Consider the following 26,406-nt stretch of genomic DNA (forward strand, 5'->3'; position numbering starts at 1 on the left):
AAAACCATATAATGTTGTACAATCAACTGTCCTAATTACTGAAAATCAAATGCACCAGAATATTAGGTAAATAGGATTGCCAGGGAGAATGGAAACGTCTAGATAATTCAAACTCTAAATTTCTGACTCACTGCTATGAGGGACAATTATTTTTCAAGTTGGGTGTAAAGGTAAAAAGAAAAAAAACACAACTGTACCTTTTGGCAAACACAAAACTCAAGAATCAGCCAACACTCATTATGTGTTTGAGTGTCCACACGGAATACCCCAGCATTCCCTGCTTCCGAACCATGGGAACACCCTTGTTGTTCTGCATATTTTTGGACTCCTTTTCTAAACCCCTGGACTTCACTTCCGTTTCAAAGGAACAATGGAGGCACTGGTTCTGAATTTAATACTCTATTTATTAAAGTGTTTTTATCAACAGACTTTCACCAGGAAGTTCCGAGTGTGTCGATACGGCAGGCACGCCGGCGTCCAAGGTCGGCGCCCGGCGGTCGGCAGACCCGCACCTCCCTCGCACAACTCTGCCCCCGCCGCGCGGGTTGTTCGGGCGGGACCCACAACCGGCCTCCCCCGCGAAACGGCTCCACGGAAACTTTGGCTCCTTCGGATGTAAACGTTCCGAGTTCACGCGGACGTCGGTCTGTGACGAGCGTGGCTCGGGCCCCCCGTCTGCCCTGTGGGTCCGAGGCCCTGCACTGGAGTCCCTGTCTGCATCCCCTCCGCGGAGCGCCACGCTCCCGCTGTCTCTGTGTGCACCGCGCCCCCTCTGGTCACTCTCGGAGTCACAGCCCGCCCCGCGTAGGGACGCGGTGCTTCTGCAGGCAGCGGAGGGCGGCTCTGCCGCCTTCGGGAGGCGCTCTTCGCTGCTCTGCAAACCGCTCTGGCCCGTTTGGTCCGGGGCCGGCGCGTGCTGCCCCGGGTGCAGGAAGGAGCTCTGCGGCGGAGCGCTCTGCATCCCAGCAACTCTCCCTCGGCCGTGGAGGCAGGGGCAGTGGTGGACGTGCGGGAGGGGGAGCACGAAGCCCTCGGGGGCCGGCTGTGCCGCCTTCAGAGGGGCCACGCCGTTCCGGACGTGCACAAAGCTGCACGGGTGGCACGCGCAGTCGCCCATCTGTTGGCAAGCGTGCGGGCCGTATTTCAAGTGTTTATAGGCATGCGGGCAGCTACACCTCTGGTTCACAGAGTAGAGGTGCCGCACGGTGTGCTGTTCCAGAGAGGAACGCGCCGAGGTGCAGCTCGGGTCGCTTCTGGTGCTTTTGTTGGGTTCGTGGTTGTAAGCTGGGTGCACGGGCGCCCCTGAGAGCCTCGCCTGGCTGGGGAGGAACTCAGCGCAGGTGTGGGCCTCTTCGTGAGCGGTCTTCTCGGAGGCAGGGCAGCTGTGGGCCGCCAGGGGCTCTAATTCATAGAACTCATGCTCCACGTCAGATTTCTGGCCCCTGGGATCTAAGTGGTAAGCGTTCAGGGTATGTGTTTTGCTTTGTCCCTTGTCGCCAGGACTTGTGGACAAGGCGTGGGAGAAGGCACTGCACTGGAGTTTCTTAGGTAAAGGGATCTGGCCACAGGTCCCCTGCGGCCCAAGGCACCGGCACATGCACTGGAAGAAGAAGGTGGCGAAGGCCCAGCTGATGCACATGATCAGCATCATGAAGGTGCCCAGCTGGGTGTAGGCCAGGACGGTGGACGGCATCATCATGGCGCCGGCCACGAAGGTGGTCAGGGCGGCCATGGCGATGGCGGAGCCCATGCGGCTCAGGGAGAAGACCACCTTCCCTTCCCGGTCGGTGTCCGGGGCCAAGCGGTAGGCCACCCCGTAGTGGACGGCGAAGTCCACGGATAGGCCGACCGCGACGGAAATGGTGACGGACTCCAAGACGTTGAGCTCCCAGCCCAGCAGGACCAGAGAGCCGACCGTGACAAATATCGTGCCGGCTATGGAAAGGATGGCGTACAGGCTTATGACGATGTTCCACGTGGTCAGCAGCATGACGATGAAGGCCACGGCCACGGACAGCCCCATGGCGATGAGGGTGCCGTCCGACAGGCTATCCTGCAGGTCGTAGAACTCCAGGTTGCTGACGAACCAGCCGTGGCTGAGGCCCTCGGGGGCAGAACTCAGCTCGCTGGAGATCCACGAGTCCACCTCTTTGTAGAACTGGTGCATCTTCTCGTAAGCCAGGGTGAACAGGTAGGTGCTCTGGAACTCCAAGACGACCGCCCTGATGGTGTCGTTGATGTCGAACCTCGGCCCCGGGGTCTTGCTGTCCAGGTGGTACCCCGTGCTCCTCTCCAGCTCCATGATGGCCCTCTTGATGCACAGCTCAAAAATCTCCTGCTTGTAGGGGAAGCTCCAGCGGCTGCAGCACGGGTACAGGGCTGGCTCGTCACAGTCCTGGTTTTCCATCCAGCGCTTGAAGGTCTCGATGAAGCAGCTGGTGAAGTCCTGTTCGTCCGTCTGGTGAAAGAACGTCTGGTTTCTCAGCTTCTGACAGAAGTGCAAAATCCAGACCTGGGAGGCGGGGCTCGCGATGTTGAAACTGCTATCTAAGGTCAGCTTCCCTTTACTCCTGGGATTCAGGGGGTTGCCGTTGTCCTCCGGGGACACGCCCCAGATCACCGTGATGGGCATGTGGAGCTCCTCTCCGTGGTGAACGCGTTCGAACATGAAGAGCTTCTTGTACTCGGCATCGTAGCGCTCGAAAGGGTGCGAGGGCCTGAACACCTGGAACTCGGACAGCTCCAAGGAGGGCAGTTTCATCTTCGGGTTGATGCACACGATGTAGGCCCCGCCCACCGTCAGGGCGAGGAACCAGAACAGCCAAAGGTAGCGAAACTTGATGACGATGCAGGGCAGCACTTTTTCGAAGAAAATCCGAGATGCTTCCGAAACGGCAAAGAGGACCTTGTGGCACTTCTGGCAGGCCGCGGTCCAGCAGCTCTTGTTGTCGCAGATTTGCTGCTGGGGCTTCCGGAAGCACGTGAATATGTTGAGAAGGTACCGCTCGTGCAGCACGACCACGGCGGGGAGCCACGTGACCATCAGGACGTAGTTCACCAGGATAGCGGTCCCCGCGTACACCCCGAAGCACCTGATGGCTGTGATGTTGCTGACGTAGTTCGCGTAGAAGGCAGCCGCGGTGGTGAAGCTGGTGACGAACATGGACAGGGCCGCGTGGTGCAAGGTGATGCTCACCGTTTCCGAGGTCAAGGCGTGAGGCTTGTCGAACTTGGTGTAGTTCCAAACGTCGCACAGGACGAACGCGTCGTCCGCCCCGATGCCAACCAAAATAATGAGCGCGGTGAGGTTCATGAAGGGGAAAAACTCAAAGTTAAAGACTACGCGGTAGAGAAAGTAGGACACGATCAGGGAACTGATGATGGCGAACATCGTCATCAGCGTGATGAACATGGACTTGGTGTAGACGCACATGACGAAGAGGACGATCAGAATGGCTATGGCGGGATACGCGGTATCCATCAGGAGGTAATCCTGGAACAGGCTGTGTTTGATGCCGAACTCGATCCCCGTGACGGTGGTGATGCCGTCGGACGAGTTCCAGTTCTCGAAGTTGTCCAGGTAAATGTTCATCATACTCTGCCCCTTCTCCGTGGGAGAGAAGAGCATGCTGTACTTCAAAGACGGCGCGGCGTAGTCGCCCGTCTTCGGGGTCATGAAGTCTTTGTCCACCAAGTAGTGGAGGATCTGGTACACGGCATTGTACTTGGTACACTTCCGCGGCACGTGGGTGCACTTGAGCTGATCCTTCCTCCTGGCCGCCGTGTCCCAGCAGTCGGGCTCCAGGGTGCCGTTCTGGTAGTGTTTGGCGCAGGTGCGGAGCAGCTTCAGGGTGTGGGACACGTCCCGCTCCACGATCTTCTGGCAGGACGACCGGTTGTTCAGGATGGCAATGTAGTTGCCGAGTGTCCAGCTGGGGCAGCAGGAAGCGGCCGAGGTCCTCTGGCAGAGGTCGCTGAACTGGGGGTGGGACCTGATCTGTGAAGAGAGAGACAGGAGGAAGGGCTGGCGTTTAAAACGGGGGCACTCAGAGGGTGGCACTGGGGTGGCCATGAGGGACAGGGAATTGTGGGAGATAAACAGCCACTCTTGGGAGTTAGCTGTGGCAGGGCACTCGCTAGGTGACTTGACTCTGAACAAGGAGGCACTGTTTGGAGCTGACACGCCAGTGTGAAACACCTTCAAGCAGTGCTACTTCGGTTTAAAAACAGGAGACAGAATTAACACCTCTTTTGTGAGCAGGCCTGTTCAAAGTCACTTTGAAAAGCAACACAGTGGGCACTCTGGGAGGCTTCTGCATGTACACCCACAGGATTAATTAAGAGAACAACTCTCCGATTGATTGATGAAATAAATGTGTGGTTTTGCCCAAGACTTCTGGTTAACAGCAAGAATTGGGGGGGGTGAAGGTCTTATAGATGAATCCACTTAGTTGGGAGCAACAGGACAGGCCCTGGAAAACTGCCGAAAAGTGACAGGAAAACCAGAGTCGCTGACGTCGAAGATGCAGAAACAAAACTGGTTCCTGAGATACACACAGGGGTGGGTGAAAGTAGGTCCACAGTTGTGCAAATACAAAATGCAAGCATTGACAAATTAGAATACGGGAGCAAACCCTGTGTTTTGCATACACACAACCGTAAACCTACTTTTGCCCACCTTGCTATGTACCTGATCTTTAAATACATGCAATGAATAAAATAAATAGACCCTTTTGGGAGAATTTTCTCTTCTGGTAAACAGTGCTCTCTCTGCTGCGTGCGACTTAGCAAGTGTGACAATGCCAGATTCCAGGTGGACAGTGTTTCTCATTCAGGACACTGTTCCTACACAAGGCTTTTCTGCTGATGGCTGTTCTTGCAGAGAATTGAAAAACTGTCCCAGTGCCAGGCCTGGCATTGCTCGTTTAGAGGAAGCTTGCACAATTCCACTGCCTTCAGAACCTGTGAGTGACATGGGCGAGAATAAGAAGTACTCCCCTGCCCTCCAGCCTGTCCAGACACTTCTGAGTACCAGGGCTAAAGACGACCCACTCCTAGCTCGCTCCCTCATCGCTGTTTGTCAAAGGCTGTTCCGGGGAGGAAACTCCAAAGTTCGACCAGGGTGTGAATAATTTTTTTTCTACTAGAATTAAAACCACCCTTGATCTTAATTCAAGGAGGCTTTATCAATCATGCATTGAAATACCTTCTCAAAGTAGAGAAGATTAATCATCTCTTTGGAACTTAGGACTGTGAAGAACCAGGTTGCTTATAACGTCCACATGTAGTTAAGTTTTGGGGGGAGTCAAGGGTTGTATGTGGATTTCTGACAGCACAGGGGGTTGGCATCCCTAACCTCCGGGTTATTCAAGGGTCAACTGTGTTTTACTGGGACCAGTCCTGGGGACGAGGTGTATTATAAAATGAGACTGGCCATGTATTGGCAGCTGGTGAAGTTGGAGATCAGCACATGAGACATTATTCCATTGCACCATGTCGGCACCTGGTTGAAAATCTCCATAACAAAAAGTTGTCATTGTTTTTAAAGATACTCTCTTGGGGGTAAAGAAAAGGAGTCCAAAGGGTTATTATTCAAGTGTACTAAATTAATGTTTATTTTAACAAAACCTTAACTTTTAAGCTCACTTCCAAAGAGCAATAATTCCTTGACATTTCACAAGACAGGATAATTCGGATTGAGTTCTTCTTTCCAGGTGAGAACATTCACATATGCTAAATCAGGGGAAACAGAACCACCTGGCGAACGACAGGAACCGGGAAGAACACCTGTCCCATTTCCGTGGCCCGTCACCCGCTGTATCCCCACGAAGACAGCCCGTGCAGGCCCCTGGAGCCAGCCTGGGGGACTGGAGCAAAGGTAAAGCAACCCTAATATCTGACCATTTTCAGACGGAAGAAAACGAATTGTGTCCGTTATGAAGCCCAGGATCAGCTAGAAGGAACCTATTTGTAGCTGTTGATACACAGGGTCAGGCACAAGTAACGCCCCTTTTTTATGATAACATCTTTTATTACAAAATCATAAGCATGCAATTCTGTGACATAACAGTATCACACTCAAGCACACCATAGGACATTTTAGGTAAAATACTCAAATGAAAACTATCAATGATTACACCCATATAATCATCACCCTACCAGCTGCACTCGAGCAGGCGTTACTTCTGCCAGACCCCTTATACAAAAGAGATGGAAAGAGAAAGGAAACAGGGCTGCCAGCTGAGACTGGGAAGGAAAGCTCAGGACCCTGTCCTTGAATAACTTTTACAGACAATAGCAGCATTTTGGTGTGCATCTGCCCGAAGATGAGAAAGCTGGCTGAGATAAACAGACCAAACACTACTTCGATGGCTGCTATTAAAACTGGGCGCTCGTAAGCCTCTGGAGAGCCAACCCTCAGATTCAAAGGTGGTGCTGGCTGATGCACCACCTCTGTAAACCAGTGTTCGAGGACACTCCAGGGTAAGACATAAGGACAGAGAAAAGACATCATGACGGGCACATCTTATGCGGATTTGGAAGCTACAGCCCCGATCACCCGAGTCCAAAGGGATGGAGCGCGAGGAAATGGGTAGGCTGCCAGCAGTGAGGCCACGTGTCCCCAGCCGCCCGTCCGTCCAAAAGAAAGAACATTTATCGACACCTCTACAAGATGAGTAGGCACGGTGGTCCTTGCTCTCGAGTCGCGCGCGAGTGTGGCAGGGAAATCGGACAGGACAATCAATAATTCTAATGCCACGTGAGAAGGGCCGCGTTAGGTGGCAGGCCTGTGTGAACCTGCGGGGGGCGAGCTAACGTGAGCAGCTGAGTGTGAGGGGACAGTGGCCGTGACTCCGCTGCCTGTGGCTGAGACAGCTAAATGCACAGTCCTGCATTGTCCCGTGGGGCTTCCGGAGACTGGTGAGCGGGCATATCTTCAGGTGTATTTCTGCCATAGTGCGGGGAAAGGAATTCACGGGGATGATTTCAAAACCCTTGACATTTATAAAAATCAGATCGGAGTGAGTGAGAGCAATTTCTCGTAATTCTTGTGAGCAATCTAACTCTGAATTCTAGGCGTTCCCAAATTGGCTGTTGGGAGGCCATGTTGCTTATGTGGTTACAACGTGTCTTTGGACACTTCCTAGTGAGACAGTCGCAGGGGTGGAGCTGGCTTAAAATAGGGGGCAAGAGGAGAGCAAAAGAAGCAACCAGCAGAGTTTTAAATAATACCTTAACTTTTAAAACTCAGTTGGAGGTATTTTTAAAGAGGCTGAGAAAAAACCAAAGGGAACAAAAGTAACCCCTCATACCAGGTTCCCTCCCTGTGGGACCACGTGCCCCACGCATGGGAAGTTTAGGGATCTAGGGAGAACATGAGATCCACAGCCTGCCTGACACCAGCACCAGGAAACACACTTCTGGGTCCTCCAAGCCTCAGGGGGTGTCCCCGCTGCCCATAAAAGTTGCCCTAGAAAACAGGGTCTTAGGCACCAGACTCCAATCCCTTTCCTCGGCTGACTGCCCTGAGTTCCACCTATGACAATGTGCAAAGACTCAAAACCCGGGACGCAGGGTTTCCGGCAGAGTCGAGATTAGAAGAACACACTTCTGGGTACTGAGGGCCAGCTGCCAGTGTGTCCTGGAGAGTGTCAAAGGGCAGGAAAAAGTAACGGGGAAGGCAGGGGAGTCAACAGAGGCTCCTTTTGGTAGTCTAAGAAACAAGCGTTCCTATTGGGAGGGAGACAGCAGCATCAGAAGCAGAAGGGATGCAGGTCGGGGAGCGAGGCCCGGCTGAGCTGAGTGTGAGGGGCATTTCGTGGGAACAGAATCTGGCAGCAGAACTCAACGTGCTGTCAGCCCGGGCGGGTGACCACGGAAACATCTGGTCTCCTTGAGACGCCACACTGAGGGCCAGACGTTTCCCCGAGTCGACCCAGGACGGCCCAGCTCTGCTCTGTATCGCTTGGTGTGTGTCCCATCCGACGCGATAACTGTTAGTGATCAAGGGCCTAAGTACGACACCAGGATTTGAAGTGGGGAGAAGGGAGAGGCTGCCAAGCAGCCCCAGGACCGTCTGCTCGAACCAGCACAACAAACGAAAGTCCTAAAAGCATCCTGAGACTAGAAGATGGTACAGTAATAATCTGAAGCCTGAACTGCTAACCAGTAGTTATGATACCGCTGAATATACATTATCGCAATGAGAAAAGTGTATTATTCTGGGTTCATGGCACAGTGTGAGACTAGAATACAAAGGCACTGGCCTTTGGTAGAAATAGAATTCAACTTAACAGGTTAAAATGACAACCACGCCCTCTGGTAGAAATAGAATTCAACTTAACAGGTTAAAATGACAGCCATGCCCTCTGAGGTAGAATGTGGGGACCCTGATGACCGACTTTTCATTCACTGGTATGGCCCTGTGACTGGCTTGACCATTCGTCCATTCAGACATCTGTCTCGGTCTGCGCGTCAACTCTGCACAAGCAGACTACGTGCTGTGGTGTTCTTGCTATGGCTTGCAAACTTGAGCTCCTAGCTACCCAGTCCTTACGGTGAGCCAGTGGAGAAAAATAAAGCAGAGTACAGCCACCCCTTTACCTAGCCTACACCCGGCAACGCATCAAAGCCACTAGAAAGCCACGTATTTAGATTTCTTTGCTTTAATCTCTCGTCAAAAAGCTTTTGCTGTAATGTTTTCCTGCTACCAACCTACCTGAGATAGGGTCTACCAGTTGGCTAAGCGTCCTTCCCGTGCCTCCTGTGTGCAGGCTGTGGGGGAGCTTGTATACAAGGCTATGCTTGTTTGACGGACACTATGAGGAACGGTTCTTCCCTGCCTGAGTACCGGGGCAGCTGGGCTTCCTCCAAGGAACAAACTGGTTACCCCACTTACACGACTTCCGTCACTGAGCGTGAGTTCCTTCTTGCTCGGGCGGTCAGGGGGGTACAGGCAAGTCTGCTGCTCATGACGAGCAAGTGGACAGGACCACGGGACATGTGTTACTGGATGTGAAATCTTGTCCTGAGCTTCAGGATTTTCCTCCCATTATTTTCCCCTCATGTAGTGCATTCAACCTACTTATCATATCTGTTCTGTCATGCCTTTTTGTAAACTACCTATTGATGCTGCTTTTATTCATCTGATCTATAATGAAAATGAGATTACGTATGAAATGATGCACGGCTTTCACCAATGAGCTACCACAACAGAGCACTGCTCCTTGGCGTTTGGGTCTCTGAGTCCATCAAGGATAAATAGCCGGCTCTTTAACAGTGATACTTATTCTGGGCCATGCTGACTCCTTGAGGTTCATGTGCGTGGGAAATGGCATAGACAGTAAAACTAAACAAAAATGGGGTGTCATCTTCCGCATTCGGGGAGCCTAGGGCCTGGTGAGCACAAGCACAGGCTGGAGTGAGGCTTGGCGGAGTTCAGACCCTGCATTTGCCACTTACCACCTGTGTGGGCAAAACAACAGTCCTTAATTCACAACCCTATCGCGTGGGTGAATAATAATAATTCAACGAATGATGGAATCATTCATTCAAGGGTTTAGAACACTTCCTGACAGGAATCAACAACACTGAATGAACATCAGCAATTGGTGGATCGCGTGGATCCAGCCACTTCAGAGTCTGCGGGGCAGGGAAGGTCTGAAGATCAACTGTGAAGGTAGGATCATGAGAACTGGGAGGTGTGGAAGTTAGTGAGCTGCTCTCAGTCAAGGTGTGACCATGCAGGTGGCAGAGCAGGGTCACAGGCCCGTGGGGGGTGATGTAAGGCACTGAGCATGCAACCTGACACGTGGTAAATACTGTACACATCTGCCACCTTAGAGTTAGCTTTCTACACAAGAAGGGTGGTGACCTGTGACGAGGAGAAACGTGTTCCTAGCTTCCAAATAATGAGCTGATCGCTGTGGAAGAGGAGGAAACATGGCAAAGAAAAGCTGACCACCGATGCAGGAACGGTTGTGTTTATAGGTGGTTGGTGCCTTTGATCTGTTTCAGTGATTTTCGACCTTTTCATCTCACGGCACACGTAAACTAATGACTAAAATTCTGTGGCACCCCATCTGACAAAAAAAAGAAAGGTGTAATTTTGATTCATTCGTACTGGATGGATGGCTATTATTGTGCTGGCTGTTGTCATCTTAAATTTGACAATCTAAGGGAAAAGAGGTCCGTGCCCCTGACTACAGAGTCAGGCATTGCTTGTTCTAAAAATTCTTGCGTCACGCTGGTGGAAAATCACTGCTCTATTTGGAGTTGCACAGAGAAAAGCTGGCGCTTGTGGAAAATCCTGAAAGATCCATCAACGGGGAGGTTATTTGCAAAATGTATAAACAGCCTCTCAATGCAGCATGAAGCCAGGAGATGTGGGACCCACTAGCTAGGCTGGGTAAGCCACGCGGCTCTCGGGGGCGCTCCTATCAGCACGATGAGACTGCTGGTCTGAGGGCCCCAGGGTCCTTTCTGCCTTGCATTCCATTAAGAAACTCTGTTGTTAGAACAGGCGGTCGTGCTGAACTGTCAGACCAGCCCTTAGCCTCGCATGTGATTAGACTTTCGACTGAACAGTGATTTTGCGTCTTGGAGCTGCTTTTCTGCCCGGTTACTGTGCTTGGACAGGTCCGTTAGTGGCATCAGACGGCAGTTTCTGCCTCTGAACACAGGGAACAGACAGCTCCGCCCAGCCCAGAGGCGGCCTTTGCAGGTTCTGGGGCTGACGTCTGTTCGGCTACAGAGCAGAGAAAGACCGGACACTGAGTCTTTCTGCATCTCCGTCTTCTGGGGCAGCACGGCAGCGAGGTGTTCCGAGTTCAGGACAATCTGGATTGGATTACTCTGGCCCTTTGCACAGATACCGTCTTTATCCCCTTTGATGTCCCTCTCCCCGGCCTGAGCCCTCAATTTTCCTTTGAGGTCTCAGGGCCCAAAGGACCCACTGATGGCTGGAAAGACAGGCATTTCACTGGGTAATTAAGATGCTGACAGTTGCCTCAGGGGAAGTGCAGTGAACAATGGAAGCAGATTAGGAAAGAAAATATGACAAAAGAAGGAAAAAAAAGTCTTCACTGTTATCCTGAAAGGAAATCCACTGTGAAAGAATGCAAAAGACTATCATGGACAAAGGACAGGAGAGCGAAAGAAAAAAGTCCTTTATTAAGGAAGAAGGTCTGTTCAGGGTGGGGAAACACGCGGACACTTTGATCCTGGGATCTAGGAGACCGCAGGGCTGGCCTGCTGGTGTTTACTCCTCAGCAGGTAAGCCCCGTAAGTCCCTTCCTCCGATCAGACCCCGGGCTCAGCGGTAAGAGGAGTTTCAAAAACATCGCCTTATTTGCACTAAACACATTTCCGTTTCCCTGTACGTACCCTTGAATTATCTACATTGCACATCGATTTAATTGCTGGTAAATTCCACAGTGTCTCTCCTCCAGCTGAAGTAAAGACTACTCTGGAATATCGGTCACCTGGTGATAGGGAAAAAGAAAAAAGTTATAAATGATCCCCGTATTTCATAGGACTGGGATTGTAGAAGCAATACAGATGGGGAAACCACATGGACAATTCATTAGTGGCAGGGAAGGCTCGCCTTTGACCAATTCCAGGAGAAAATATATATTTTTAAAAAGCGATGCTATAATATTGTGTTAGCTCAAAGCCTTTGTCTACTCTCTACATCTTAAAAATCATAGGAGTTTCGTAACAAATGCATCTTGGATCAGACTCTCATTGGGAAGCACAACCATATGAACTTTCAGCAGGTGGTTAATGAAATGCCTGCACCCTCATTTCCCAACACATTGCCACAATGGTACATAAAATCAAAGAACGATGCACCAGGGAATGCCGAGAATGGATTATAAGGATGTTCTCTTCGGCAGCTAACTGGAGAGGGAAGACGACAGGTGATCAATTTCAAAGCACTAAGAAACGTCAACTAAGAGCAGACTGCTGGCCGGGGGTGGTGGGGGGGGGTTACAGCCACCCCCCACGTTCTCCATGAGAGCACACTCTCTCTGCTCCACCAGTGCAGAAGAAAATATCTTGAAAATCATGCTCAAATATGTTTCTGAATAAGGGAGGTTCTGTGATTTCTGGGAAGGGCTTGGCCTTTGGAGTTAGAGCTGGGTGTGACTGGGTCTTGTCCCTTCCTAGCCGGGTGACCTTGGGTAACCCACAGCTTCTCTGAGCTTTGGTTCCTCACTGGTAAAACGGAGAGAGCAACACCTGTGTCCAACAGTTGTGAGAATTAAATGCAGTGATTAAAACACAGGTGCTCACGATGCACAGTTTCTGCTGCCTCGGCCATTACAAAAAATCTGAACCATGTCCAACAAAGTAGGTTCGTTTTACACGATCTAAAATGCTTCCTTGTCCTAACAAAGAAAATCAACCTACAAAGTTAGGAATAAAGCTGTATGAGATAAACTTTGTTCGTGATTATGAAGTTTTCTTTGGAAAACTTTTGTCTCCATCAAATGGCTATTCTCTTATGTTGATTGATGTACACGTCGAAATAAGTCTTGTGGAACATTTCATTTTACTAGAGTCGGAAATGGAAATGACTTTTTCAGGGTGGAACCTGCTACTTATGAGACAAATATTTAGTGTTGACTACTGAAATAAAAACAAGACTGTATTTCAGGAACTTGCTGATGTTCTTCCTGGTTAAAATAGTAACTACCAGGTAGATGCTGGTTAAGCAATATATGTAACACCCTGAGAGAAATAAACTAGCCAGAACATGCAACTAACCAGAGCCCAGCTTTTCTAATAAGAGACAAAAAAAAAAAAAGAATCTTGCAATGCTTTCTGGGATCCGTGTAACATTCTTCCCGGTCTCCATTTGCTATCTCTCTACTACTATCTGGTGAAACCGTGTTCAAAACATGGTGTTCAAGACCCCGAGGTTTGGCAAGATCCAGAAACATCAAAGACCCAATCAGGACCTCTAGCGATCAGATAAGACAGGAATATACTCCCTGCAGAGAGATTCTCAACAACGACAAAAAAAGCTAAAATCAAAAGAGCTGCAATGTTAATATTCACTGACAGCGGTAATCATCCACCATTCGTCATTCCTGATCTGGGGCTAATCAGTGCCTCACACACTTGTACGCGCCTCCTCTGGGTGTCTGACTCCTCCCTCCCTCCCTCCCGGGCAGCTGCAGAGTGGCTGGGCCAACTCCAGGCTACAGCAGCTTCTGAGTGAGTTTGCTGCCCACAGGGAACTCCTGACCTCGGGGACATTCTTACACTGTCTAGGCTCTCGTTTCTTCGAGGGCTCGCTCTGCTGCCAAGTGGCCGTGGCTCTGCACTCCCGCACGGCCCCCATCGCTTCCTCCTGCCTCCCGCTGCCAGCCTCACCGTTGGTTCACTGGTGGGCATGGTGACCCAGGTCCCGCGGGCACTTCACATTTGGGACTGACTCCTAGGCTTGATTTCGGTCACCTGTCTACCTCTGATGCCCAATGACAAGGCAGGCGCAGAGAAGGCTATCAATATATGCTTTTTGAATGACTCGGAATTTAAACAATATATTTTGGGTTATACAGTAGATTACTTCAGGGATCAATCCCAAAATATGTATTTGTTACTTGAGGTTTTTTTGGGGTTTTTTTGTTTTTTTGTTTTTAAATAGCAGGAGGAATTTTAAAAAGCGACTTGAAATTTTTGGCCAGGTCAAGAATTTTATTCGATTTATACCTTCCTTAAGAACTGAATATAACTTGACCATCTCTTTCTTACTCATCTTTGCTCTAGGTAAATACATTCAGATCAGTGGTTGGCTGACCTGGACAAGTTAATTAAACCAAAGGCTCTTTCAGGAAGACGGGGACGGTGAAGCCGTGTGATCGCCGCACACACCTATCCGTCCAGAGTCTCATCACTTTCACTGTCAAGGAGGCCAGGGAACCGCCCAGGGGCTCGGGCCCCCACGACTGCCACTCACTTGGAACGTCGCAGAAAAAGCTGTCTTTGTGGAAGTTCCAGTCCACTTCTCTCTTCTCTCTTTCATAGTGGTCGTCGGACCACCTATCATCCCGATGGCTGGAACAGAACAAGGGGACCTTCAGTAAATTGCTAGCTATTTCAGTTAGCATGCCCATAACAACACCCTCAAGGTCATGCATGGCCTGGGGAGCACTTGAGATTAAGCTAGAAGGATTAATATAAGCAACAAACATTCATCTTCTCACTTCTGGGAAGAAAAAAGCTCCAAACCCTCACTTTTCATCCTAATACAACAAACTCTTACTCGACGATGACGATTTCAACAAGATTTTGAGCCACGCATTTTCCATGGAATCTTGTTGCTCAGGCAATGTTTAAAAGCGGAATTCGTTAAGCAATGTTGTGTCTGAAAGTTAATAAATGATTACCTTTTGGCCTGCTCATCTGCATATTTAAAGGGGTAATTGGCTAGTGTTGCTTTGTAGCCTGTATTTTTCACCATGTTATTCCACGTGACCAGTCTCTGGCCTATCGTCGTCCCTCTCGGTTCAAAGCCCTGCGGCAAAAAAATCACAAATCCCTGTTAGTGTACTTCATTTGGGGCCAGGGGTCATTACAGCAGCCTGGAGAAGCAACCTCAAGGTGATGGATAGCTTTCAGCCGAAAACACAGACGTTTCTCGCAGCTGCTCCAGAGGTGACCGGCGTTAAAACAGGACGAGCTGACGTGATACCATCACCTGTTTGCTGGGGCAGAACAGTCTGAGTCTTTGGTCTGTTACATGTCTCAGGAAAGAGGAAAAAAACTCATCTGAAGCTTCTCTTTCGAGTACATACTTTTATGTTATAAAATACTATGGTGAAATTAATTTATATTGTGCACGTTAACAGTGTTTAACGAAGAGGATGTCGTTATCCTGCTCATCTCTGCCTCATTATCCCACTCCAGGGGAACGTTTACTGAAGGGCAGGCCCTGCTGTCTCTTAGTAACACTGAAACTCCTCTAGCTTCTTTGTGGGGAAATAGGGACAGTTTAAAGACGGAATGAAAAATTTTTTTGTAGTATGCAGATTCTCCAATTTCTTGCTTTTTATTGTAACTTAAACATGGGAACCAAGAAGCAACACTTCCAGATTTTTCATGGTGAGCACACTTCTTGACTTTTTAAGAACCTGAGAATACAGGGAAGACATGTCTTTACTTGGCAGAAAGACAGGTGCATACTTACTCACGACTTGAGAAGGCTTTAGCAAAAAATGGGGCCCTGAGTAACAGAATGCAATCTGCATTAGCGTAATTTTTCTGAGACGGTTCTGGGCTAAGGCATGTAGAGAAACAAACTCTGCCGGCCCCGCCCTCCTTACCAGCAGTGGATCGGAGAAGTCGGGGAGCTCTGGCACTAGCACCCCAACCAAGGCACAGACCACGATGAGCACAGTGCACATGCCCAGGACCACCACGGGCCAGTCGGCGATCAGGGCCGCGTAGCTACAGAGCGGAGAGAAATCACAGATTAGGCCTCTTCGAGCAACGGAGATTTCTGCTCCCTAACAGAGCAATTGGTTCAATCCTTATAATTCCAGCCCAGTACAGGTATTTATCAGTAAAAGATCCGATGAGATTGTAAGTATTTATATATAGTTGTAACCAGAGGTAACAAGGTCATGGTCCTCTTGTGTCTTAGAGGTGAGCGGTGGTCACGTGCCACAGGCTGTGGGGAGTCAGGATACTGTCTCTCTTTGACGAACAGTGTTTTCTGTCTATATCTGTGCCTGGAAAAGGGGAGATCTAAGATCTACACTCCCTAAGAGGAAAGAACGTGTATTTTAACGGAGGACCCAAACTCCTTGTCGTCTCCTCCAGAACTTTGGCTGTCTGGCTTTTCCCTTTCCTCATACTTTTGCTCTGTAAATTCTGGAAGAAGAACTCAGCCCACAAACAGGTTCACATAGTGTGAATCTTAGGAATAACTCAACCAAACCACAAACGTCCCATAAAACAATCCCTTTCCTTCCAGCCAAAACTATAACGAACACATCATTCAGACAGAGAGGAAAGCGAAGTGCAGACAGGTGAGGCTGTCGTTCAGAGTCGCCAGGCATCTAAAACAAAGTCACAGGCATGCAAGGCAGTGCAGGACAACTGTAATTAATCATATCGTACAGCCTATTGGCTACAACAGCAGATCATGAAAGTTCTCATCACAAGAAAAGCATTTGCGTGGTGGTAAGAGGTTAACTAACTTCACGATGGTATTCATTTTGCCAATACATACAACATCAAATCATTATGTTGTACACCTGAACCTAATATAATGTTATCTCAATGAAAAAGTCCCAACGCTTGGAATCCAGGTAGTCTGCTTTTAGAGCCTGGACTCTTAACCACGATGACATCATCTTTTGCTTCAAACACAAGAGAAATAAAAGACATCAAAGGCTGTATTTTCAGGGACCATTTCTATAGTTCGTCAAAAGGCATCACAAGTAAGTCAACTTGCCACAAATGTACCTTTCCCAAGTTCGATTTTAAAATTAAATTCCTAAGCCACACTATCAGCTCATTTCTCTTCGAGTCTGAATATTATTCACCAGGCTGTAAATTCTGCATTTAAAAACTCATTAGGGAAAAAATTACGCTAGATAAGAGGGAATAACCTTTTAACAATGATTCTGAATGTTAGGAAAACACGTGGTTGTTCAAATGTAAACACCAAGTGGTCAGAAGCTTTTCGAATCTCTAGCACACACCCAGTGCTCATATTCTTTATCCTTTATTTCCTCCTCCACCAAATGCAAACTAGGATGAAAGGAACTGCTTTGGAAGCAAGCAAATCCTTTGTCAATAGCCCACTCGGGACTTTCTCTTCATTGTTTCAGACTTAAAGAGGGTTCTTTATGGTTCAGACCTTTCAAACGTGAGCCCTGCAAAATGAAAATAGCCTCGGGCTTATACAATTACTCATTATACTTCATTTTAAATGGATCAATTTTCTTTCCAATAAAACAGAAGTTATCCATTTTTCCAAACGTGTTACCAATAGAGGGCAGTGGGCCCCGACTGGCCTAGTTTTCATACTGAAGTTGAATTCACCTACATAATGGCTTTTTGTTTTGTGCTCTTGAAAAATCTGCACACACGTGCACAGCAACCTTAGAAACCTGCTGCAATAATTGCTTTGATTGCCTTTGGAAACATGTGGTTTTGGTTTCGCAGCGCTGCTCTACGAGATACACGTGCATCGACTACACGTGGAGACTTCATGCGTCAGTGACTTGAGCACAATCCTTCCACACGCGGTTAACCTCACCGCGTTGCAAGGCCGCTTCCTCCCACAGGTGTTTCACATGCTAGCCTTGCCTGGAGACACGTGTTCGAGCTGAAGCGATGCAGCCGCCAGCCTGAGCACATAAAACAGCTGCGGGCGGGGGAGGGGCCTCGTCTACTGCGAGTGAAGTCTGCTCAGATGGGTGTCTCTCCCAAACGCCGGCCGCAGTGTTGGTCTCCCTGCTCTCTGTGCCAGGGTATCAGCTACGGGCACCGAGTGGGAAACTAACGTTTCATGCATAACCTGAAACTCCGACAACGGCTGTCATATTGAGATAAAAACCGAGTTAAGCAGGAAACTTGGGGATGTAGAGGAAATTAAAAATGGCCAGTAAAAGCTCACTGGTATGTTTTTGTGCTGATTCCACCCCTGCTGAGTCTGGGCCCAGGGCGCACATGCTAAGCTTAAAGAATGAAGCACTTGAACGTTATTTTCTTTGGAAAGTGCACCACGTGTACATGAGAAGAATTTTCAAAAGGGACCCCTCTTTTTACTATAATATGTTCTGCACACCGTGCATACTTGTTTTTCATCTGCCTGTTCTAAGTTTGGAAATACCGAGATGACACAACGGAAATGGAAATGTAGTTCACCTCTGCAACGCCTGGGTTACAGTGGGTGGTCACCCTCCGGTGAACGGCCAGGGGACAGTAGTCCCCGAGGCCCTCCTGCTGGCCCAGCTGCCTGGGTGAAGGCCCACAGCTCCACCCGGAGCCCTGCGATCTACAGGTTCACACTCTCTTGCAACAGGTTCAGTCTCTGGCAGAACCCAGGTCTGCAGGACTCCTCCTCCTCTAGGACGAGGACACAGGGGGAGCAGAATGGGAGACGTGGGCTCGGGGGTGAGCGGTGGATCCGGGCGGGTGGGCATGCGGCATGGCCCCCGGGGCCACGCTGTGACTACCACGCTGGCCTTTTCGCGAGCATCCAATGGGAAGTCCCCCACGTATGCCCACCGGTTCCCAGCCACCTTAGCGCTAGGTTTACTCTGGAGCCAGATCAGAAATAACTGTTAAAATAAATACGCTAAGTGTCTTACAGGGCGAACTCATGCTCAAGTGACATCATGCGGGGGCCTCTCTTAAATGGGCCGCTTGTGTTACAATAAAACTCTCCACAGTAAATTTTCCTTTCTTAGCCTCCAATTTTTTTTCTTTGCCCTTCCATGCCTTCCTGGAAACACTGTCTTCTTTCTCCCCTTCCCTCGGAGCAGACGGCCAGCCACGCTGCAGAGTGTGAAGGGCCCTGGACGTACGACCTTCTTTTCCTGACCAAACGCCCAATCCTCAACCCCCTTCCAGCCCGGGTTCTGCTCTCATGACTCCTCCGAAACTGCCAACACCAACGGCCTAGTCCTGGGTTTCATCTCTCCCCACCTGAGCAATGTTGAACCCTTGGGCTACCCCGTTCTTCCTAAAGATCCCATCATTGGTTTCTCCTTCCCTATTTCCCTCAATAACTCTCCCTTCTTTCTTGTCCTTTAAAGGTAAGCATTTCAAAATGTTAGCCATCCTAAGTTTTCCAGTTTCACAGCCAAATCATACTTTATTTTACATGGATCAATTTTCTTTCGAATGTGGGCACTTTTACCTACAAACCAGCGGCATCGACTCTCAATTTGGTGGGAGGCATGACTGAAACCTAAGAACTTTCACAAAGGAAGAGTGGACGCAGAACTCTTTCTCGATTGCGAGGCAATACACTCATTCACTAATTTGATTCGTGTAGTAAGGAGGCAGGGAATGCAGGAGATATGAAATTGGCAGGCATGGATCCTGCCCTCAATGAACGTAGAGCCTAATCCAGAAAGCCAGGCAGGTACTCAAATACCTACAGAACCAGGTAGGCAGAGATGTGTTTTCAGAGGGATGGGTAACATGTTTTGTGAATTCAATGAAGGAAGAAATTACTTCCAGCTAGGATGAGAAAGGGGAACTAGAAAAGGTGGGGTTTTTTTTAAGAAGTTGCATTTATAGGTGTAAATACTGAAAAGAAATTAGGATTTTAAAACCATTAATCTAACAACAGCAAAAATACGTACACATTTTTTTCAAAATGCAAAGGTTTTAGTCATTTGAAAGGCTCTATTATTTCCAAAAAAAAACTGAAAACCAATTTTCTTACTATGCCATACTTATATAACCTCTTCCCTCTATTTTTCCATACTTTTTTGCAAGAATGGATAAACAAAATGTAGTATATTTATACAATGGAATGTCATTCAGCTTTAAAAAAGGTCATTCTGGCATAGGCTACCACATGGATGAAACTGGGGCATTATGCCGAGTAAAAGGTATTATTCCACTCATATGAGGTATCAGCCAAATTCATAGAGGCAGGAGGTAGATCGGTGGTTGCCAGGAGGGAGGGAGGAATGGACAGTGACCATGTAATGGGTATAGAGTTACAGTTTTGCAAGATGAAAAAAGTCCTGGACAGGGATTGTGGTGATGGCGGCATAATAATGTGAATGTGTTTAATGCCGCTGAACTGAGCACTTAAAAATGGTCAAAATAGTAAATTTATGCTGTGCATATTTTACCAAAATTTAGAAAAAAATACTTTTTTTACACGGCAGGGGAATTCACCCGTATTAGAGTTTATGTTGTCATTGTCCTGCAAAAACAGGATAATTCTCCGAAGACAGGCTTTGGAGTTACCACACCTGAGATTTTTTAGCAAGTGAATTTCAAATATCACTTAGAGCTTTTTAGGGTGATATACCTGGCACATCTGATGAGACAATACTTTTTTTCAGAAACTTATCCATTCAAAATGGTGCTCTTCCACTGAAAACACAGAACTTGACATTTCCATGGAAAAGAATGCCCCCATCTTTGTATGGTAACAGACTTTTTAGGAAGAAACAGAGCCAATCTGTTTGAAAAAAAATGTGCCACGAATTCAAGCCATGGCAGTTGGCAGAGTATTATCTCCTCTCAACAAGCAGGGCGCCGAGAAGCCAGTGCATTCCGGGAAGGAACGCAAAGGAATCAGGCAAATGTGAATGATTCAACACAAACAGAACTGAAAGGCTGCAAAGCTACCTGGAGATTAGACCTGCTCGTGGAGATGTAACAGGGTGCAGCCAAGAGGGGAGCCCCAAATAGGGATGTGTAATAGGGTGCAGAAGAGCTTGGAGATGATTGGCTCCACACCACAGGGCACACCTGCCCAGAATGCAGGCAGCTGTGGCCAATGGTGGGAGGAGCGGGAAATGGGGCTGCAGAGGGAGATTGGCGCTGGGATTTAAACCCAGCGAGGCAGCCATTTGGGGTCTCCCTTTTTGAGAGCACGCATCTGTTTAGGACTATGAGGCTTTGGTGTCTTGGTTGGGACCATGCGGCTTGGGTGAGAGGACCAGGAGGCTTTGGAAGTGTTCCCTTTTGCCACGTGGAGGGTGCTGGGAGGACTGTGTGCATTTGTGGGGAACTTTAGTTTGTGTTATCTCAAATGAATACTAAATTCCTTCCCTTTTCACTGAATCTCTGGTATTAAGAGACGTCTTTCCTCTGGCGGCGGACATAACGAACCTGGGGGGGTTTCCTTTCAGGTAATAGTGTATTACCTTTGAGCCCCCCCCCCTTGCTGCTCTGTAACAGACATACAAGACCTCCTCAAGCAGCCAACTCAGGGGAAATTTATTTTTCCTTCATAAAAATATGACGAGGAAGGTGGAAACAGCAGCGACATGGGGAGAAAATACTAAAGGGGAAAGGCATGCAAGTATGATGGTTAGTGAAAAAGATGATCCAGGTTACTTTACCTTTTTGGTAACTTGAAAGGTCTGGATGGTCTGAAAAAAAAGCAAAGGAAAACCATCAGAAAAAGGGGCACCATAACATAAAGACTTTGTGTGTATGTGTTCAACATTTTACTTCTCTCTCCTTCTGGAAGAATCTGGGAAGGGTTAAAAAAAAAAAATAAAAGCGGAGAGTTTCAGCACACCTGGATCCGACAGCGAATGTTGGCCATCTGGTCCACCAGGTGCGAGGGTGCTGGCGCCGCAGGGCAGCACGCGGCACCTGCGCGCCCTCCTGATGGGACCAGCCGCACTGGGCAGTGTTCCCCAGTGCGCAGCCGCGGACCCCCTCATCTGTCTTACGGGAATCCACGTCCCCGTCTCCAGGCTGAGCTGCTACTTTTCTTATCAAGGATCCTCCAGCACCTTTTAAAAATGGGACATCGATGCTTTCTTGTATAAAAATGTCCCTTTTCTGGGATGGAGGAGCCGCTCCCCCACCTTTCAATTTCTTAGTATCTGACTCCACTTGAACAAGTGTTGGCATGCACTTCAACCGGCTCTTCCCACACCCTGTGTTTTATTTCCTCTTGGCCTTTGTACCCCATCACCTCCATACGGTGACTAAGTCATCTAGAGGAACTCCAAATTCAACTCAACGCCAACCTCCAAACTCTTTATTCTTACCAGATTTTTTTCCCAATTTACTGACACATGGTAAGCACTTAGTAAATATTTGGTGAACAAACAAAAATTCATTACTCATGTTTCCCTGTTCCCAAGCACAGTGTTTTCACAGTGTGGTCTGAAGACCCTCTCTTTTCAAACTCCATACCTGCATAAAGCTGGATTTTCTATTTAATTTCATACACCACATGGTTTTCTAGATAATTTCATATATTTTAGCCAAACAGTACATTGCAATAGACTGACTGTAGAAGCAGATAGGAGAATCCTGCTGTCTTCTATGAAGCCACACGTCAAAGAGAATTGCAAAAATGTGAAACAATGCTAATCATCTCACTAGTTTTTTTGTTTGGGAAAATCTATTTTTCATAAAATGTTATTTATGTTAATATGTGAGGAGCTTATTATTTTAAGTGAGTTAACAAATTAAACATTTTAAATTTCTCAATTTCAATCCTATAATATAGTGCATGTCAGCTATAATAACCCATATAAACAAAAGTCCTTGGGATCCTTAAGAAATTTTGACAGTGTAAAGGAGTCAGTCACAAGATCAAAAAGTTCGATAACCATACACTGATATAGAGGATACTTAAATATTTGCTGAATCAATGAATACATTTCCTTCCTGTACAATCTACTAACCTGAAATCCTCCACCGGGCTGTCCCGTACTTTGGGGAATCAAAGCAGTATGCAAAAACCTGTCTTCTAATTTTCCTACTTTCAAACCATTACTCTTCCAATAGTAAGAACCCTATTTTGAGATCTAAAGTTTTCTTGCTTATTTTCCCTCTCCATTCACATTGCTAATATATACGCATTCATTCTTTAAAAAATAGTTATTTAACTCCTGACACAGCCATGAGTGGGACCAACCGGGTCCCAAGCTGCACGGAGCTTTCGTTCTAGAATGCACTTGGTTTACGTGTCCTCATTAGCAATGTTGAGGCCATTAAAGTATCAAAATCCAGGAGAAGGAGCAGCCTCAGAGGCTGGAAGCACTGGAAGCAATCAGAGAATACAGAGCCCGGCTCTGCCCCAGGCCCGTGGTTGAGAGGGGCCTCAGTCTGCCTTCGGTCATTCGGGGCCTTAGGAGCAGAGCTGTGTAAGGACTCCTACTTCTTGATGCCCAATTTACTGCTCTTTCTCCTGTGTGTTTCTGTCTGCAAGTCCAAGGGGGACACAAAACCAACAACACAGAGATAATCATAAAGCATTGACCTGTCATACGGGAAAAGAAGTTTCCTTTCTTTTATGAAGATGCGGAAATTCAAGTCAGGGTTTCCAGGAAGAACAGCCTAACTCGGTGCTTTAAGAGAACAAGTTAAGAGACTGAATATTCACGTCCTTATGGGAGAATACCAAAAACTGCATTCTTGTCATGCATGTATAGTAAGGAGAATTCATTTCTAAAAGCTGAAAAAGACATGCAAGCTGTAAAGAAGGACCAGATCTTGTCTGTTTTCACCTCTCCAAAACCTAGGACAATGCATGGCCGTTTGTGAGTATCAGATCACGATTTGTTGGATGAACGAATAAGCATCTTTTGCTACTTTTCTCAGGCTAGGAAGCCAGGAGTTGCTGGAGAGCAAGAACATGGGAACATAAATATGTGGGTAAATTTCCTTTTCTGTTTCTCTCTTTCTGGTACACACACACACACACACACACACACACACACACACAGAGTTTGTAACTTCAGCCCCTTCTCATATGTCAATCCTACGCTCCTTCACCACTTGACTACATTTTGTAAGATTTTCTCTGTGCCTCTAAATCCTATAGTAGAGGCGCTCTCATTCAGTGCTGCAGGAACCATTAATCTGATGATGAACAGAAAGGTTTGTTCAAGTGAAAAATTCAAAAAACTGTAACACAAACGTATACGCAGCTGCCACTCTTTCTTACGCAGCCGCACCAGGCACCGTGGTCTGCGGTGTCGTCTTCGGGAGGATTTAGGATACTTGCCATTATCCGGAGTGTGCCGCCTCCAACACACATGTCAATATTAACGATTCCCCCCAAATCTTTTGCAACTGTCTCTCTCCTGCCTAATCCAATGTCAAATTTTTCACAGCAATGTGCCTTTATCTAGTCTTTCCAAAGGTTGTAATTTTCTTTTTTAAAAAATGAACTCTGTCGTTTAGAATGTATACATAAATGGATTATCTTGGGATTTTAATTCAGTGCCCTAATTGCAGACGCAAGCCCAGCTGGTGTGCACACCTGCCCGGCGCCACAGGTGGACGCGTGCGGAGATGGGGCGGTGCAGCTGCTGCCCTCGAGTGGCCCGCAGAGCTTTCGATAAACATGTGTACTGCTGAAGACGTCACTGACAGCGTTTAATTTGGGGGGGGGTGAATCTACCCAAAAATCTATACTATTTCCAAATGTAGCGACATATTGACTTTAAAAAATATACCAGTTTTATTGAGATATTCACATGCCATGTAATTAATTCTTATTAAGTATACAAGTTAATGGTTTTCAGGACTTGCAGAGTTGTGCGTCTATTATATTACCACGAGTCCATCGATTTTTAGAGAACTTGTTATCTGAATAGCAATGATGAGGCTATCAATGAGCCGTGAGAGAAAACTCATTTTTACAGAGTGGGAGAGTAAGACACTGAATAAAGAGGCAAATCACTTGATTTGCACACAAAGCCTTCATGCTTTACTCCCAGTTTTGAAGCTACTACACATTCTCAAAACCACCTCTTGAATTTCCGTACGTTAGTAGATTTTGCTATCTTTAGGTTTAAAGTGATCCTCAGAGCCGCTGGGATAGGGCATACCAAGCAGTTGCAAAGAAATGATATTTTATTACACACATTTTGGACTGTCACAAATGTAAATATTCTCTTTTTTCCTACTTACTCCCGCTACTCCTCTCTCTCTCTTTTTTTTGCACTGAGACTTCCACGGAACTGACTAGTTTCCTCCCTAAAGACAGAAACAACTACAGATTCACCGCATTCTTTCCGCTTGAGCAGAGACTTCATCTTCTGTTAAACTTGAGACCGTAAGTAGAGATCGTTGACATCCATTGAAAAAGAAAAATTGAGCTTACCACAAAGATACCCCCTGGGAAAACAGGAGATCCCTTTGAAGTGGTTTTGGACGTGACAAGCAGATGTCGGAGACGCCCCAGCTGTAACTGCAGGTACGACAGGAACTCGCTTTGATTCGCCGTGCAGTGATCTTTGATTCTTCCTTTGCGATCTCTTACCAGAAAATATCTGAGAAAAGGGGGCAGGCAGAGGATCTGCCCCACATGTTCTCCCCTCAAAAGTAGTCTTCCTCCACGTGTGAAATCTTTCCAAGGTGCTACTTTTTATTATCTGTCTAATAAAACCTGCAGGATGATTTTTTTTCACACCAACTTCAGACTTATGTTATTGATAAACAGCAACTCGTAGAAATAGACACATAAATCTAGCTTCTGTTATAGACAGAGAAACAAGGTTTTTCCAGGGTTCTTTCACATTTTAATGCCATACAGTCAAAACACACCAGTAAACAAACAGATAATAATCTTATGCAGGACCCACTGCCTGCTCTTCAGTTAGGTTTTTAGCTCTTTTTTTCTGATGAGGAAAAGCCCCAAGGCAGATGCTGCTGGCGTGTTCCAGGACACCCTCCCAAGCTCGGTGGTACCCACTTCCCAGAGGACTAGGTGGTGTGTCACTCTCTCCCACTAGGGAAAGCCTTTCTGTATGAAAGTGGTGACCGTGATGTTGTTATAGGACTAAGCTCAACCCTGCCCTAAAAAAAAATTTTAAATGCAGCACTGGCAACCTTGAGGACTGGTAATTAGTCATAAGTGGCCCCTGGCACTGCACACCCGAGAACGGGAATAGCAGTTGGGGACCTTGGCTCCAGGACCCCAGGGACCTGCGAGTGTGCTCTGTGTCCCTATATCGCTCACGGGAACAGCCAATGAGACGGGAAGTTCTCAGGAGGAGGTACAAGCGGGATAATCGTGATGAGGCGCATGGGGGCTGGTACAGAGGCAAGGACAATTTTTTTTCAGGTAATAGAAAGAAAGAAGTAGTATGAGAGGGAAAAAGTTAACAAGAAACAGGAAAAAAATGGAAAAGCTGTCAATAGTCTCTGTCCCTCACCTTTTCTCTCTTTTAATGATTTTTGGGGTGAGCGAGCGCGGGAGACGGAAGGGTGATGGGAATGGGGATGTTGAGATGTGAAAACACCTGTCGAGAGAATTCCATTGTTGACAGAGCTGCAGGGTCAACATCACAACTTACAGAGGGATGGTGTCAGCTTTCCCCAATTCCAAAGAACTCTTCCTAGCACTCAGGGAAAGCAAAGCTCTAGGGGAAAAAAAAACAGCTTTGTGTACTTCTGAACAACTGAAATAATAGGAGGAAAATAGGCTTTCCTCTTGATGGTATGACCAAACTCAAGTAAAAAAGTGCTCCGGGTAGCACGTGTGAGTCTCAACAGTCCCCTCGGACTGAACCACGTTGCCTTTTCATAAATACTCTACGAGCAATAACTTCAGCCCAGTGCTGGTGCGTTAGGAAGAAAGGGTCTGCAATAAAGCACTCGCACTTCGACGAGCATTCTTTAAAAGATGTCCAACAAAAACACTGCCACTCTTCATCGCTGAGTGTTCCCATGAGTCATCGGCGGCGGCGTGCTTGGGTTGCACCG

The 26,406-nt window shown here is 47.6% G+C and overlaps 1 protein-coding gene across 5 annotated transcripts in view; it reads right to left on the bottom strand.

Annotated features, from left to right (window-relative positions):
- Positions 1 to 386: 386 nt before the first annotated feature.
- The window catches only part of DISP1 (dispatched RND transporter family member 1), a 140,715-nt gene continuing 114,695 nt past the window's right edge, over positions 387 to 26,406 (bottom strand). For all 5 annotated transcript variants that reach the window (XM_045816729.1, XM_045816702.1, XM_045816720.1 and 2 more), the window contains 6 exons: positions 21,066 to 21,095; positions 15,336 to 15,459; positions 14,400 to 14,527; positions 13,970 to 14,067; positions 11,386 to 11,483; positions 387 to 3,997 (listed from right to left, as the gene is read on the bottom strand). In XM_045816729.1, the coding sequence (XP_045672685.1) occupies positions 407 to 3,997; positions 11,386 to 11,483; positions 13,970 to 14,067; positions 14,400 to 14,527; positions 15,336 to 15,459; positions 21,066 to 21,095 (4,069 nt within the window). In that variant the 3' untranslated portion in view covers positions 387 to 406. The remainder of the gene's footprint in view (positions 3,998 to 11,385; positions 11,484 to 13,969; positions 14,068 to 14,399; positions 14,528 to 15,335; positions 15,460 to 21,065; positions 21,096 to 26,406) is intronic.

The sequence above is a fragment of the Phyllostomus hastatus genome, unplaced genomic scaffold (genome assembly GCF_019186645.2).
Source record: "Phyllostomus hastatus isolate PE091 unplaced genomic scaffold, TTU_PhHast_1.1 phas_contig_148, whole genome shotgun sequence".
Lineage (NCBI taxonomy): Eukaryota > Metazoa > Chordata > Mammalia > Chiroptera > Phyllostomidae > Phyllostomus > Phyllostomus hastatus.